Source organism: Ascidiella aspersa, chromosome 2 (assembly GCF_963924565.1).
Source record: "Ascidiella aspersa chromosome 2, kaAscAspe10.2, whole genome shotgun sequence".
NCBI classification, from domain to species: Eukaryota; Metazoa; Chordata; class Ascidiacea; order Phlebobranchia; family Ascidiidae; genus Ascidiella; species Ascidiella aspersa.
Genome location: NC_139448.1, coordinates 23,239,027 through 23,256,648, shown reverse-complemented (window position 1 = coordinate 23,256,648; position 17,622 = coordinate 23,239,027). Strand labels below are relative to the sequence as shown.

General features: G+C 36.9%; 1 protein-coding gene across 1 annotated transcript in view; it reads right to left on the bottom strand.

The window, feature by feature from the left end:
* Window positions 1–3,596: 3,596 nt before the first annotated feature.
* LOC146164361 (uncharacterized) overlaps window positions 3,597–17,622 on the bottom strand; it is a 32,715-nt gene continuing 18,689 nt past the window's right edge. Inside the window, exons 7-18 of the mRNA XM_083381882.1 lie at window positions 17,374–17,528; window positions 16,816–16,899; window positions 16,361–16,390; window positions 16,202–16,303; window positions 15,879–16,034; window positions 14,466–14,569; window positions 13,685–13,837; window positions 9,431–9,533; window positions 8,521–8,701; window positions 6,946–7,109; window positions 6,329–6,396; window positions 3,597–4,381 (exon numbers count right to left, since the gene is read on the bottom strand). Of these exons, the coding sequence (XP_083238008.1) occupies window positions 4,227–4,381; window positions 6,329–6,396; window positions 6,946–7,109; window positions 8,521–8,701; window positions 9,431–9,533; window positions 13,685–13,837; window positions 14,466–14,569; window positions 15,879–16,034; window positions 16,202–16,303; window positions 16,361–16,390; window positions 16,816–16,899; window positions 17,374–17,528 (1,455 nt within the window). The 3' untranslated portion in view covers window positions 3,597–4,226. The remainder of the gene's footprint in view (window positions 4,382–6,328; window positions 6,397–6,945; window positions 7,110–8,520; window positions 8,702–9,430; window positions 9,534–13,684; window positions 13,838–14,465; window positions 14,570–15,878; window positions 16,035–16,201; window positions 16,304–16,360; window positions 16,391–16,815; window positions 16,900–17,373; window positions 17,529–17,622) is intronic.

Genomic DNA, 17,622 nt, shown 5'->3' with positions numbered 1-17,622 from the left:
TTCGTAGACGGAGATCATTTCCAGGTCCCATCAGCTCAGCTTCTGTCGCAAAAGCAAGGTTAAATCGACGGCATGGTTATAGTAAAATTAACGCTGCCAAGCATTTCGCAAAGCTTAGCACTCGGCAACAAGCAGACATTAATCAGTCACATCCCCCACCACGTTCATCGATTGCTAGAAGACAGCGATTTGTACGCAGCAGTCTCTCTGATGACGCAGTATTCCAGAGCGTAGAGCAGAAGTCACGAGCACCAATATTCGTCACGAAACCGGCGCGCGATAAGGTAAACAACATTCGAATTGCAAATAGGCTAATTGCGGTAAAAAAATTAAACAAAAGAGAAGCGTAACAAAAAGCTGCGAGGGGTATAATTGCTAGCACAGTACAAATAGTTTACCGGTGAATTGTAGAATTGAATTTACCAGATTAATATAGGAAGACTTTAAATGATTTTAGAACCCTGTGTTCAACGATGCCCAACCAAAAGCAAAGGATCGGACGGCCTCTAAAACGTCAGGGGAGACGGGCACCAATTTGGGTACGGAGACTGCGTTACGACCAGGTTCTCCGTCTGGAGCCGAAACGGGCTATTCCTCTGGGGCCACATCATCTGGACGTGCCAGTCCTGAGAAACACAACGAAGAACAAGCTGCACATTCAGCAAAACTAGACGTCATCCTGGAAGAAAAGCAAACGGTAATTTGTTGTGTTTACACCAAAGATTGATATCCTAATGGCTCAATTCTCTTGTTTGGTTGCAGAACGTAGTTTACGGTAGGTCTTTGGCATAAAATAGTCTAAAGCCATTATTACATTGCTAACTTGGTGAAACGTCTTTTTGCAGGTCACGCGAGAACTTATGGAACCAAAACAAAACTACACGATTGGGACAGAAAAACACAAAAAAGGTTGTTATATATTGAGTACAAACACTTAAAGCGGTGTATTGTTAAATTTTATCATGGTGCCTTAATAATTTAGGACCTCGTTCACTTTTAAATATAAGATATAATTTACCTTTACATTAATTACAAATAACTTTTATTGAAACAATAAAATTCGAAAATAGATAACAAAACTAAAGTATTTGTTCAAAATTCGTTTTAACATTGTATGCGCAAGTTAAAATCACCTAAAGGTGACTGATATTTTTGCTCAATTTTACAGGAAAAAACGAAGGTACAACCACCACCACCACCACTGTAAGCAGCAGTGGGCACCACAGCAATAGCAGCTTTCATACAATTAAACGGATCAAGCGTTTCATGTCGGCCAAAAAAGGGGCGTCTAAACATCAGAGCGAATGCGTAACAAATAGCTCTGAAACCGGTAACCTTGCTTGTAAAGAGGATTCTGCTAAGTTGTCGACTGTCAAAAAGTCGAAGTCGCAAAGCAAACTTTCTAAGAAGCAGGATTCCAATACAAACCAAGGCAACCAAGGCAACAAAGGTAAATAACTCAAATTGGTAACTTATTCGTACAAAACCAAAAAGTTAGGCTACTCTTCTAAAATAACAAAATTCGCCAGTCTTTTATCCCTTAACCTGGTCTTTACCAGCTTCAAGTAAGGCACTTCCTCTTTAGTTTGCTGACAAATCTCTCCCTTCCGAGTACGATTTAAATAGCCTTCCATCCCATCAGGTTCAGTGCCTCGATAAAATCATATCTGTACGTAAATATGCACCCATTCATATTATTAAGTAAATATCACTGGGTAGCAACCTAGACTCGAAGGGGATAAATTCGAGAAATAGCTCTAGAGCGATGGTCTCTTTATGGTCGAGGGAATGAGATCTCACGAATTGATAGCTTTTCTCGCGGCCAATGTTCTGAACTCATTTCTGAACTAAAGTTAATATTATACAATGTAACCGTAAAAAATATAGCCTATCGTATTTATTAATGCATAGAAAATTTTCGCGAAATATTTCGCAAAGCCAGAAGAGTGGCCACAACTGGAGATGTTAGTGGCCAGAGTCAGTCCAAAGGTCCCGAAAGTGCCGTTGTCGGTGCCCCCAATTCCAAGAGTAACACAGGATTGATGCGTCCACCAGGCCATCGACAAAACTTCGATTTAAAACAAGCGCTTCTGAAACCAAGCTTTGTAGCTGTTGCACCATCTGAAATCCGTGATGTTAAGTTAAGTGAGAATGGCCACAAGTTAAGTGAGAATGGCCACAACCCTACAGGTTAGAGTATACCCATGTTGCAAATTACTTACCTGCTTAAATACCTATATTTTATTGTTGACACTTTATATACAATAAATTTCAGAAAATTCCAAAGCTCGTAGAAGTATAAGTGCTTTGTATACCACGATTCAACCAGCCTCTAAGCGGCGATCTGTGTCCACGCCAGGGATCCGAATCAACTCCGAAACCGGTGACGTTATGGAAGAGGGCGACAGCGTTTTGTGTTCTAACGATAGTAACACTGGGGTGCAGAGAGTTTTGTCAAGTACCGCAATAGATGCGGACAGTCTGGAAGAATTGACACAATCCAAAACTCTAAAAGGTGACAACGAACAGCTTCCATCTGACATGAGTGATACAGTTCTGCAGAACTCAACAGGAGTCGCTATTCACGGCAGGGAATCGAATCAAATATAGTTGTAAATATATTGTTATTTTAGGAATGTTTATTTTGTCACTGTCATGTTTATTAAATACACATATTTAAAGGTATGCATTCAAATTGCAGACATATTTGATGATAATTTTATAGGTCGCCTATAAAAATAAGAACAGAGTTTTCTGTTAATGATATATGCTGTAGTTGTGCATTGAATTAAAGTGACGACGCAGCTGTTGGCAGGCTAATATAATTGCTTACTGAACCGTTTTCACACAGGATGACTAACGTTAGACACATGAATAGTTGAATAAACAGTAGGTTTCATCTTGTAAGTTGCTAGAGTAGGTTAAGTTAACAAAAAGCGACTTCTAAATAATCCCGTGTGGAGATCCGGGCGATTTTTTTAAACTTGTTATTCAAAAACATTCTTTCGTTCAACACTGTCCCAATAGTTAAGGACGTGTCTCTTTAACATTTCACTTCGGGCCACAGAAATAGAAAAGGTATGTCCAAATATAATTGTAATGTAAGCATGAAAATTGAGAGTTATGTACATAAAAGCGGAACGGGCCTTCGTCAATATAAATTTAAAAAAAGGAAAATTATTATTCAACGCTTATCTTGGGGATTTTGCAGTAGTCGCACATCTAGTATCAAACGCACATCCAGTATCAAAATATCAATAAATAACAATTTTGAAATTTCAATTAAAAAAGCAACGAATAAAAAGTAAACCACTTAATTAGGCTACTTTTATGCTGTTGCAATTTCATATAACATTTAATCCGATGTTGGCAAAACTCTTGTGTCGTTTTAGTTTACCAAAAGCGTCGCACAAGTGCTGACAGATTATTATAACTCGTATGTTACGAGAAGTAACATTTCTTTTATATTTTTTAAAGTTTAAATTGTTGTTAAACATTAGCAAAATTTCCAGATTTCCACATATCCTAGCACATTTATTAGGCTATATTATTGAAATTACCTAGTGTTTTACTTTTCGCATCAAACATAATTACATTCCCGAAGTTTATTTAATGACACAGCCGAACAAGATCTTTAGACACACCAAATAAAACGTAAAAAAGAGATGATAATTTAAATTCATTGGTTGAAGGAAAAAAAAATTAGGTTCTCTTTAGTAGCATGTGCTAAAGTTAAGAAATTATTTTTCCAATGATAAAAAGCTTATTACTGCACAAACAAAAACAACATGGTGGTACATAAAGCAAGATTATCCAGGTTTGAAGAGTCAAACAAATCTATAGCTGTTAGATATACTGTAAACTTCTAACAAAATATTGGCAACTGGTTAGAAGTGTTTTAAAATGCAGAATTAAAAAACTTTTTTTTAAATGCCATTTGTACGGTGGGTAAAATTTTTGTCACCAAGCTGCAAGAATTGACAGGCAAAACAAAATGCGCAACAATGACAACAGTATAAAGAGCGCCTACTGTACACTGGGAATGATACAGCTGCTGACAAACGCAACATCTGCATAACTCAAAGACCAAGACTTTGTTGGTGCATCAAATTAAACAACACTCTCTAAGCACCGATCCCACAAATTACACATTCCAATGGCAACAAAGCGTCGTCACCGTGTGCCACTTTCTCCCCGGAAACAGTTTGTTAGCGTTGATTGTGGTATTATTCTGTTGCGTCATCGTCGCTATCATCGAGCGCAAGAAGCGCGAACTTACTCGTGGTAACGAAGTTAATGGGTTTCTCATCCACAACGGCCGAAGGTGGGATTTTACCTCGGTGTTTCGGATTCCGTTTGCTCGCAGGTTGTTCCTGTCCAGCTGTGATTATAGTAAAGGATTAAAATTGAACTGCAACTGGACGAGGTTGGTCTTCCGAAATTACATGAACAGTTGCTAATTTCGAGTTTTATTTTCTGAATATAACTCATCAAAAGACCCTTAATGTCTTTAATCTGCCATCGTAGCGAAATACAAAGACAAGCCCGCGATTTAAAAGGATTAATGCTTTTCAGGAACTCAGCAAAACTGCAAAATTCCAGTATACGTGCCTTTGACGCATTTACCAACAAAAAGTTTCTATGCTTCCGGTTGTCTATTGTCTACCCAACCTGAGCAAAAAGGCGAAACCCCTGTTCGCACACCAAAACAAAAAAACTTTTCAAACGACAAATAAATATGGAGTTATTAGCTGCGATCAATTTTAGAATTTTAAAATAGATGTAGGTACAGCAGAATCATCTAGCAAAGCTAGCAATTAAGGTCAGACACAATTAAAAAATCCTAAAACGGTCATGTTCAAATGTCGGATCGCGATCCGGTTCCGGATCTTTTTAACGTTTTGTGCGGATATTCTAATGTAGTCTTGAAAAAATAAACTTTCTACAGTGTCTTATGTGAATACCAATTGTCAGTGTTGATGAATTTTGTAAAAAAAATAAGCATAGAACGAGACTACGAAATGCTAATCTTTGTGAGCGTTTGAGGATATCAGAAAGCGACAGAAAGCCCCAATTCGATTGCGCCAACACTATACTGCCTCCTCAAATTAAACACGCTTTTAAGTGAAAAAAAAGATCCGAGGTCCGCCTGATTAAAAGTTGTTCTAACATTTTAACACAATTCTCAGTCAACATTTTGTCCGGACCACAAAGACCTTTCTGAGTTTGGTGTTGGCGACTAGAAAAAGGTTGCCTGCCCCTGGTCTAATCCAACTCATCATTTTTCTCACTGTAAACAATCTTGGTGCTGTAGCACACTTCACTATCAATATGTTGTAGGGTACATTTACATAAATAAAGCACCATAAAAGCGTGTCCAATATATTTACTATTCGCATTTTGTGGATCATCATGTTGTCAGGTTTGACTGTGGTGGATCATGGCAGAAATCATTTGAACACCCCTGTCCTAAAATATTCATTTATTCAAATTAACATATACTAAGGATGCCTTTGTTTGCGAAATATATATGTATATATATATCTTGAAGATTATTTAATTGTGTCTGACCTGAAATGCTAGCTTTTCTAGAGTATTCTGTTGTTACTGCTCAGGAATTAAGGTCGACATTTATCTGGCAAGGGTCAAGGTGATTTCTATTATCACATATTCAGTGCAACATAGATGTAGCTTAACCACAAATGTATTAGTATTCGTTTAGTGTTGCCTCATTTGTTAAAATGTTCGCAGGTGCCCAAAGTGTTTAAATTATTCAACATAAAACTGCCCAAAAGGGCTACTCAGAAGACCTATTTTGGTCATCACCCCCTTTCAATCTGCTAAAGTCAAAGTTCGCAGCAAACCTAGCGGCACCACTGCTTTCGTAGACCATCGCTTTTGATATACGCTTTGATATAACATACGTCCCTTCGACGGCACGACAATTATGGGAATCCAACTGTTGAATTCTATACCAGTTGCAAGGCGCAAAAAATAATTCCCAAATAATAAGTAAAATTAAGGTATTAGACAAACAAGCTTAAATCCGTATCTCTTCGCCAAGGATGTCGGAAACCGAAAATGCTTTTAAGGTGTTTTTTCATACGAGACCCTTCCTTGTATTTTTTACTCGCAAATACCTCGAGTAAACTAATTTGGTCACATTTAAAAAAGTATAATTTGATCACTTTTTTGTCAGTACGTAACTCGAAAAAATCTGTATGGATCACCCCTTAAGTGGTGAAATTAGTCTTAACCTGGTCATCAAACATGGCCATGTTGAAATTATTAATATTACATTTGATTTGATAAACATTTCTTTACTAACCAGCGTCTGGGCGATCACACTCTGGTCTGGAATCACCGCTAGAATCCCGCTTTCTTTCAGCATCGCTCCTAAAAAATTATTAATTCAAATCCAACGACGATTTATTTTATTTGCAGTAAACACTTCAGTTTCCCGGTATTGAAAAAATATAAACAGTGAGTTGTTTTAAGTGCTACAATTGTTTTATGGTGCTTTAAACTAATGTTTCTTAATCAGGTGAATGGTTCAGCCCAGGGTGAATCATTTTTTTGCAGGGGTGAACAAACCAAAAGGGTTGAACAAGGAGTCAGAAATGGATGATAGCTTGCGAGCAGGGCGGATATTCCTGGTGTTCAAGTGTTTTTTTTGCTCATTGTAATAAGTACAAAAATTTGGTGACTGTGTTTCGTGGTTTTGTAGCTTTATATCTCCGGACTCGAGAAATTGTAGATTTGCAATGGTAAAACTTAGCTTGAGTCGATCTTAACAAAAATCGAAACAACCTTAAGTCATTTTGTGCTGTTATATATAGACGAGATAGTTTTATCATATCATGAGTCTAGGGTGAATGAAATCTGGAGATAGATGCTAGGGGTGAACAAAACTAAAAAAGAAGCGCTGCTTTAAACGACCCCTACTTTGATCCACGCCAATCGCGTCTGCTCCTGTTAGCACCCTGATATTTTTCTCCTCTGTGCGATTCGCTGTCGCCGTCTCCACGACGCCTGTTGCCATGGTTATCATCGTTTCCTCTCGGCCCACCACGACCGGCCGTTCCACCACGATTTTGGTAATAACTTCCCTGGAAATATACAAAATCCAATTGTTAATCGTCCAAGAATAGAAAACTTCAGCATGTTCTGATATTCTATTTATTGACGCATGTTTAGGTGGCAACAAATCGTTTTTGTTGTTAACAAAACCAGATAATATGTGTTGTTTTACCATCTCGCAAACCACGTAACTTACTAAACTTCTGTATGTTTATTTTAAAATAGATCTGCCCTATTGTTCTCCGAACAAACGTTTGTTATGGAATACCGTCCAATGGCTGTTAAGCGTGGTCATTAGAGTGACAGTTTAGACAGCAAACATGCTGACCACGTGACCATTTGTAAAGTATACGTTGCTTAATTATATGAGAACCAATCTAAAGGGCTTAAGTGACAACTGACGTTGCAAATCTGCAACATGCGGTTAGAGCAGTGGTCGGCAAACTGTTTTTGTCGCGGCCCAAAGTACTCTTTTCAGAGCTATTAAAGGCCCACTACGAAAACAGTGGAGGATTCAGGATATTTGTGTATAAGGTGAAGTATTTATTTTACACGGCACCTCGATGGCAAAAACAGTGTTATGACATAATGTAAAACATGGAATGAAGCGAATAATAGACGCGCGAAGCGCGAATAATTTTGCGTTTTCATATAGTTAAAGTTGCAAAAAATATAGTTCAACAGGTACTTTTAAAACAAATGAAAGGCAAATTAATGTACGGCTATGTGTCATGAATGTACGGCTATCACGCTGCCCACAGTTTGCCGACCACTGGGTTAAAAAGTAAATTTACTGTTTCACTGTAAATTGAGAATACATTAGTACTCGCTTATTTTTTAGTATCGAACGTTTCTACTTAAATAGTCATATATTTCAATAAAAAAAACTTGGACTTTAATAGGCATTACCTGCAATGTTGTTATTTCAATTTAACATACCGATGCCAGGAAAAGGTGTGTTGAAATTAAATATAAAAATAATTGCAATTGTAAGTGGCACTTAAATTCTATGGCATTGCAGCATATGTCGAGGACAAACTTAGTGATGGTGAGATAAGCAATGATGTTCGAGATACGTGTGTGAATAGCATTTTTAAGGTTTACTAAAAACAAAGAAAGCAGCAACGCGTATATTAGTTTCGTTTAAATTTGGCATTGGTATATTCAATTGGGGCCCATCGTGACCCAAAATGACCAGAGCAAAAAAATAAATGTATAAACTTCACTATAAAACAGCTAGTTTATTTTATGGTTATTTTTTTATGTGTTTATCTTTTCTCAAATGCAAAAAAACTTTGAGCCATCGAGTTATGCAACGTGAATTTTTTTTTTATTCTTTAAGTAACTCGCAACTAGGAGGTACAGGTGTAAAAATACCCAGCAAAAACAATTTCAAAATCCTACAAAATTCTACTTTACAATAAATAGAAGCGATCATACCCCTGGTCGATCGTCCCTTCTCATATTAGGTCTTCTGGTCATATCGCTTATAGGCGCTGACGATCTGCCAACAGCAGAATAATGAGGTCTCGGTGGAGGGCGCTCTTTAGCCTCGCTTCCATCACCAATATCATCACGTGACTTAAGTGACTGGTCGTCATCTGCCGCACCCTCAGGCCGCCTGTATTACATTTTTTTAGTTAATATAATACAAATGTTGGTCGTCATAACCGTCGAAAAGGGCATCGTGCTGAGCTAAATTTATCAGTTATGTATCAAAATCACGATTTAGTCGAAAATAATAACCTTCTAAGAATATGTTAAATTAAAAAAAAAACATTATACTGGACTATAAGGTTTTCTGGCGGTTTGGTTTTAAATTGGGCTAATGGCCTAGAATGTGTTTATCACAATCCGTTCAAAAAAATAGAGGCATCCCAATATACGACTTTCAAATAGTAATTTTTAAGTAAACTGTTTGAGGCTTTTTGCGACTCTCGTTAGGTAAAATATGTATCAAATAAAGTTTACTAATAATTATTGCGCGCTTCAATATCACCGGAATATTGTAGAGAACTGCCCAAAATCTACTTGTAACACAAAGCTCGCATAAGTTGGATTTTTGTATTGAGCACTCGAAACCAAACGAAAAAACAAGAGGAATTTACCACGTCGCTTACAAAAAGCATTTATTTCCACATAATTCGTACAGTAAGACTAAACTTTTATTAGAACGCAAAAGCATTAAGATAAAGGCACGGAAAACTCTGGTAAACCTTGCACGAGCTTAAAATACACCAGGGGATCAAAACTATCACATTGAAATCTACACCAAAATAGCTTTTTGCAAAACAGCTTAAAGCGTTCTTCTTTTCTTTCATTCGAGGATATTCTTCGTAGTTCAACCTACCTTTCGTCTTCCTCGTCCTCTTTAGAGTTCCCCTCAGCTTCTTCTCTCTCGCCTCTCTGCTGTTGAGACTCATCTCTGCTCCAAGCATTCGACGATGGAGGTTCTATAATACAACGAAGGCGGTTAACCAAACTATGAAGTTTACTAGTTTTGTCAAGGTAATCCTTGCGACTCTAAGAATGACTGTTCACTGTGTTCAGCGTTCATGTGTTCTTAAAATTAATCTCGCTAAGTGTTCTGTTTGTTTATGAAGAGTGGCCAAGTTTTTTATATCATGAATATATTTATTTGCATTTACCGTTTATTGGAGTAATGTGCACAATCATACAATAGCTAAGTCGTTTGTTCATAAGGTGTTTTTAAACAGGCAAAAGAACGACTGAACACTTTTGCGAGAGTAAAAAAAATGTCGTGAACAAAAACTAATCGACTTGCGCAGTGGTTAACTTTTTTTGATCTCTTCCACATTGCCCGTAACAAGTCGTACAAAGCGCAACACTGCATTTTATCTTGTTCCAAAATATGTTACTCACAATACTTTGATCATAAGGCAAAACATATAGATTCGCTCAAACGGCAAAAAATACGCTAGGCTGTTGTCACATAAAATTGCATTTAGATAAGAGTTTGGAAAAATACATATAACAGGGGGTAAAAAATAGGGCCATGGCCAGGTTTCCTAACCAGTGGTTTCTGCCTCACTAGTCTTATTCCATATTAAAACACAGTAAAAAATGGTTTATTCGTCTTACAATTACGTGCAGAAAAAAAGATAACAATGGAGTAACTCGTGGACAAAAACAATAGGGAATCTTACTTTTGAAAATGTCCTTGAAGGTACATATTTTTCAGTAAATCGCAAATATATACAATAAGGAAATGCACTTCATTACAATAAATTAAGTTTCGTTGTGCAGTTTTTGTGTTGCTTAAGGGTACGGCATGCATGGCTTGGACAGTGTTACCTGAACCACACAATCAATATAATAAAACATTGTAAGCAGTGTTCCCTCTAAGAAAATTTTCTACTGCGCAAATATTTCTGGCAGTGCGCAAGAATATTTTAAGGCTGCGTTGGCATGAAAATTTTGAAGATGACGTTATGAAACAAATATTTTCAATAAACTTGCATGTGCAACTGCAATCAAGTTAAATATGTTCAAGTATATGGCAACAAAGCGGTCGCGTGAAAAAATATTCGAATATTTGGGGTAAATTGACAAAATATTTAATTTTCAAAAATAGGATGCGTGATGCATTTAGCGCACAAATCAAGAATCACGTCCTAAAAAATGCATTTCAGTTTCATGATAACGAATTATTGTCAAACACTCCAATGATGTGTGTTCTGCTTTGAACTATTTTTTTTTCAAGCATTGATTTTCCTGAGTAGACATTTGATTCTACGTGATAAAAAATCACTTTATTTTCTTAAAAATAGGGTTGGGCATTTGACCGGTCAAATAAAATCCGGTCAGACCGGTCAAATACTTGTCAAAAACACACTATCATAATGCAATTGAAGTTAAAAATAAACCTTGATTTTAACTTTAAATAAATATACGAACGTTTTGGCTCAAGTACAATGGTTTGTAAAACCGAATAAATTATTTTTTGACTTTCAATAAGATTTTTTGCAAAACCATGCACATCTTGCAAGCAATACTATAGCAGTATTGTAGTGATTTTTACCATTACTACAACCACCAAGTTAAGCCAACAAGTTTAAGCCAACAAGACCGTGCAGCTGACTGGAAGGTCTATTGGACCCTTCGCTGCTCCGGCCGTATCGCGCGTGAATTTGTTTTTTGTCATAGCTTACTTGTGTATTTTAATTTAAGCGCTAACGGATAAATAAACATTACTTACTTACTTACTTATTACCGAGATTTAACAACAAGTAAATACATCAGTAAAAAAATATTTTTACTCCTCATCACAACTTTTGTCACTCTGAATTTCTAAATCAGCGTGGTCCAACATCTTTTCATCGCGGGCCGAAAACTATTTTTTTTATCTTGCGGGCCAAAAACTATTTTTTTTTATCTTGCGGGCCAATATTTTCAATATCGATTTTTAGGCTTATTGCTTTATACATAGCCTATGCTTATGGCATATATACTAACTTTATGAAATTTACACCTTTGTTCAGCTACGGTCAGCAACACAATTGAAGTTAACGCAATACGATAAATGTTTCATTACATGTGATATTATACACTTTTGCTTAGTGGTGCTACAAATCACAAAGGATCATTCACAAAGTTTTTTTTGTCAATTACAATAACAAAAATTGAAGTGCAAAGCTGACTATCAGTTCGCGGGCCAAAAAAGCGTAACTCGCGGGCCAAGGGCCTGCAGTTGGACCACACTGTTCTAAATCATCACCAGGGTCCATGGGAGATAAGGCATTTGGTTCTTCTAAATTTTTAAGTAGCCTCAGATTGTGGTATACCCCAACTAGCATTTTCTTTTATGACAAACGCGATTCATCATATAGGTGCATTTATTCTAAATCAATAATCTGCTTTGCTATTACAAACACTTTATTACCACAGAACATGTGTGCGTTATTACGACAGAACTACGACAGAACATGTGTTTTCATCAGGTAAACCAACCATTTCATATTTGAATTGTTATAAAAAGTTACAACCAAGATTATTAAAAACTCAAATTTACAACATTTGAATCTAATATGAGTATTTGACCGGTTAAAACAAAGTGCGGTCAATTGACAGGCTTGCCAACCCTACTAAAAAATATATATAACATGGATGATAGACAAAGAAATGTATTACGTCACAATCGTCAATGCGGATTTTATTTGTTTACTTGCTTTTAGCTACAAGCATCAACGAAAAAATGGCCAATGCGAAATGCTCAAACTGTTGTGACAAAAAGGGAATAAATTTTAGTTTTAATTGGAGAATGGTATATATGCGCAACAGCAAATTTTACTGCACAATTTGTCTGGCTATTGCGCACTTGCGCCTTCGAGGGAACACTGATTGTAAGAAACTTGCTTGATATAATCAAATCAGCGCAGCTCGGCATCATTTTGTGGTATTTAAGTCAATCATAATCAAGCATTTTTTTCTTTTGCATTTCAAGCCTGTTCGAAGTTAAACGATAGACTCAGTGGCGTATCCAGGGGGGGTTTGGGGGTTCAGACCACCTCCCCCCCCCCTTTTCGTAGGTGACATTATCGTTTTTTGTTCGTTTCTCTCAGGGTTTAACTCACCGTCCGACGCTGCGCGTTTTTTAATGTAATTGGGTCACGTGTCTTAAGCTAATGCAAAACCAAAATAAAACGCAAAACGCCGTTTTTCCTTTTTTGTTTGGTCGACCGTAAACGCAGGATATTTTTTTTATTTCGCCTTTCGTTATTCGTTCGGGTTGGCTGATCAGCAAGTGTGTGTTCGACAATTAATAACAATAAATCAAGCGGTCTCCGCGTTTTTCTCGCTTATAGCATTGAGTTAGGCGGTGCTGATGTTTTTCGCTGCTTGCTGTCTGCGTTAATATCAGATGTTGGTGTAAGACAGGGGTCGGCAACCTACTGTAATTCATCGGGTCCGCCCCCTCTCTGACAAACTTTGCGCGAATGATCTTTCTACGTCCGTTTTGTACGTTTTGATGCTGTCTTTTGAACTAGATCAGGGCGCGCAACAAAAACCCCACGTGCTTGTATTTTAGCTGACTTGGCACACAGCTCGGCTCAGATGTTGCGCTAATCGAATAACACCCGGGAAAACGATCTTCGTTTAGTATTGCAGGTGGCGAAAGACGTGCTAGTAATTTAGCGTTGTTCCGTACATGGATCTAGCAAAATCAATCATATATATTTCACGGTCTTGTTTTCTTTTTTCGCCTGAAGTTAACGATTGTTCACTAAGCGGTTTCGCAGCTGGCGCCTGGCAGGAGTGTTGACGACGCACGTGTTCGCTTTGCGTCTTAAGGTTCGCTTTTGCTGGTCGTGTTTATTGTCTGTTTCTGATGATTTTTTATTATTATTTATGACGTTATTGCAATCGCTATTTTATAACGTCGTATCTGTCACTATTTTATGACGTCATATCTGTCACTATTTTATGACGTCATATCCGTCACTATTTTATGATGTCATTAACGTCAGACGGAAAAACGGGGAATTCCCTAAGTTGAAAATTGGGAAATTCCCTACGTTGAAAATTCGGCCCCCCCCCCCTTTTTGGATTTCTGGATAAGCCCCTGGATAGACTACTCAAAGACCTGTCACAGCATTGGAGTTTATCTTCGGCCGAGTCCACGCACTTTCTTTTGGAATAGGAGCCGGTTTATACTCGGCTTTGCGAGCAGGAGGGTCGCCGGAAATGGAAGAACCAGAAGACTTCCGAGTAGATGCGATATGATGAGGAGATGAAGCTGTACAAATTAATTGGTTAATAGTTTTCTTCGACTAACGTAGAACGTCATTAAGCTAAATGCGCGTGTTTAGAACGTATACAAGACACAAAATGTTTTACTTTGCTGATACGATGACAAGCCTGGTTTAAGAAAATAGTATTGTGTAACGTGCCAAAATAATTTAGAAACAAGTTTTTATCTCTGCTTATTACTGCTGGGTGAAACAGAAATTTACTTTGATAAACGCCTTTTAGAGCCCTTAGCGTCTTGTCACTCTCTTAAATAGTGGTTGACATCGCGCTTAACAATTCAAACAATCTTTCGAATTGGATAACAACCTTATATTCAATTTTTACATAAAAAGCTAATTAATAACGAAAAGCCAATTTTAGTGTAGAACGAGTAAATCTTTTTAATATATTCAAATAATTCCTCAATAGTAAAATAGCTCGCTCTTTACAAAACTGACGAAAGTCAAAGTAATGCAACCAACGTCTTAAGTATGCGACTGTATATTATGTGCAATTATTGTTAAACATTTTACAAATGCACTCAGAAACTGGGAGTCCTATATGGATCCTTTATATGCAGTAACTAGTAAGGTTTAAATTTTTTAAAACGGCAAAATAGTAGGTTCAAAACACACTTTCATTTTCATCGGTTGATCGCGTGGAGGAAGTCCTTGATCTCCTTGGTGACTTGTAATGGTACTCGTCACTTCGCTCACTAGTTCTGCGAGGACGACCTTGACTTTTGTAGAAATACATTGTTTAGTTAGATGCTTTTTAAAAAATCGTAAATTAGCTCACATTTATTATTGTAAATCACATAATACCGTGCCACAAAGAGTTATTTTTACGACCAGGATACAATAGCGAATGCTAACATACTTTTTGTGTTATTTGCTTCCCTGTCTAAGTGCGCAACCCACTCCGTTGAGCGACGGTCGAGGTGTAGGCAAGGTCGTGAATACGAACCACATCGCAGGTTACATTTTATTAGCTTTGTCTGCACTGATATTTTTGATTGATCAACTAATTTCGTTTGGCCTTTATAGACACTTCAGGCCAGGGGTGCCCCACCTTTTTGTTGTTGACGGCCGCATTGACTGTCATTATTCATCGCACGGCCGCCAGTAATTTTTTTTTGAGAGATGACGTCGGAAAGTTTAGTCATGACGTGGCGTCATAAAATAATTATTCCTAAACATATACCTGTTGTTCTATAATGATCTCGTGCAAAAATATAGAACTGAAGTATGGTCTAATGGCGCGAAGCGCGAAAATAATACGTTTATTGATGGGTTTAATTATTGGGTTTTTTAATGTGACACGTGACGCAGCTGAGCGGCTGATCGTCGAAACGGCGCTCATGCAGTTCCAGGGTGTTACCAAGTTCTTTAACCTGACACCCCGGACCTTACTGTCTGTGGTTTATAATTAAATCTGTTTGGGATCTTGGCCTAATAACGAAATACCGATTTTTTGTGTTTGGACATTTAATCCTCAATGTATTTTCTCTCCATTTGCTCAATAACAGTTTAGAACAGTGGTTCTTAACCTTTCTTCAGTCGCGCCCTGCTTTGGTATTTTTCCTATGCCGTGCTTTTGTAATTTTCCTAAAACAGATAAAACGGTGTGTGAGTCACATTTTATTTTTTGATTATGTCACAGTGCGGAATTTGCCTATGTTAATACCACAGCAAAACATTAAAAAAATTAAAATGCGAATATTTTAAAAACCTGATGTGCTAGAAAAAATGAGGGCATTTTTAGAATCAATGCCGAAAACACATAAAGAATCAATTGATCATATTTCCGTTAATTTGCTGTTGACCAGTGTAATTCGATCTGCATTCAGCATATCGACCATTAACGCATGCCAGCACGGGCACGGGCGCCAACACATGCTTATTTTTAATAACTATTTATCGACGGCCGCATGCACACCGCATTGAACACCGTTGCTCAAGGCGATTTCACAATCCGGTGATCAAATTTTTGTGGTTATCACGATTTTTATAGTAGAAGACCAAGTAATATTGTTGGCGAAATCTCACCTGGCGTCACCAAATTCGCGTATAGCTTGCTCTTCTTGCTTTCTAATCTTTTCCTCGATTTCCTTCTCACGGGCGGTTGTGTCGACAGGTTTAGCATCGCCAAATATCGAAACCGATTTTTGTCGTGCTGGGGGCTTTTGTTGTTCCATTTGAACTCTGCAAAATTATTTTTTTTATTATTTAAATGTTAACGTTAACCCTCTACCTGAGAGTGGTAAAATAATATATTATAACACGGATCTTCACAATATTTATCTCTAATTATTACCACTAGCATAATAATAAACACTGTTTGGGTTTTAACAAAATACTTAAAAACACACTTTTCGAGGAGCATTTTTTCCTGTGCGGCTATTTTTTCTTCTATTTCCCTTTCCTTGGCTGAGGTGTCCACAGGCTTCGCACTTCCGAATATGTTTGACGATCTGCGTAACAAGTTTAATTCAGTCTTTCAAAGGCAGATTTAAAAACAAAAAACCCACCTCTTTTCCACAATTGGTTCCGTCGGTAACCTAAACATGGATTGTACAAAGTTATGTAGTTTTTAATCTCTAATAATAGTAATTCAACAAAAAATTAATGCCTCCCAAAAAGACTATTATTTATTTTGCATCAGTTAGTTACAATATTTTCAGTATTGCATGTAGAAGATTTCAAACGTGGGCGAATAACAGCTGTTGCCGGTAAATCATAAATTGTAACAAAATTAAAAAAAATTCTAACCATTAAATTACTATATCAACAAATAAGATGGTATTACAAAAAATAAAATTGTGGGCAACACATTTTTTAAATAAAGCGCGATATTTATATAATAATTAACCAGAGCCACAAACACATATGGAGAATGTTCTTCTGGTCAAACCGTAACTAGTTGGCATTTGTTAGTATTTTATTTTTTTTAAGCATACTATATAAATCATACTCAGATTTTTACTTTTCTAACTGCTTTATCTTTTCTTCCATTTCTCGTTCTTTGGCAGCGGTATCCACTGGTTTTGCGCTTCCAAATATAGAAGATCTAAAATGGAAAGGGTGGCAAAAATAAAGATTGTGATTTATAAAACCTAAATTAATATTTTATGTTCATACATTTATTTAAAGCCAATGTCCAATTAATGCATTCCCTAACCTAAAAGTTATGTATACATTTTGGCATACACTTATTCTTCACGCAATATAAACTTAAAGGCAAAAATTGCCAAACTTTTTTCATAGTAGGCCGGTTACTGGTAATAACAATTAATAAACATTCTGTTTCTTGCAGTATAAATACTTTAACAATTACTGAACAACATTAGGTAAGGATTATAAAAAATGTGAAACAACTAACTTCTCATTTCTGAAATTTAAATCCGAAAAGTTTTAAATGAACCAAACTGTTCATGGTAAATAAAAGAGACAAACCAGATAATAACAGGCAATGCAAAACACGTCAAGACTTTTCGACACTTAATTCTTTCCTATTCATTAAAGACGAATGCATTGTGTCAACCTTGATTCAGGGGCATTTTGATCCTCCAAAGGCTTTTGTCTTGGTTGCAATTTTAATTGGGGACGTTCCCTTGGTTGTTCGTCGCTTCTCTGTCTGTTGTAACCATGATCTCCACCATATCTGTCCCTGCCACTATCGTACCGTGAATCACGATACTGTTTAAAAATAGCCTATTTTGTAATAGGGAACGAAACCAATCAATATTTTCACTGAATAAATGTAAGACAATATGTTTGTGTAACCCCAAAA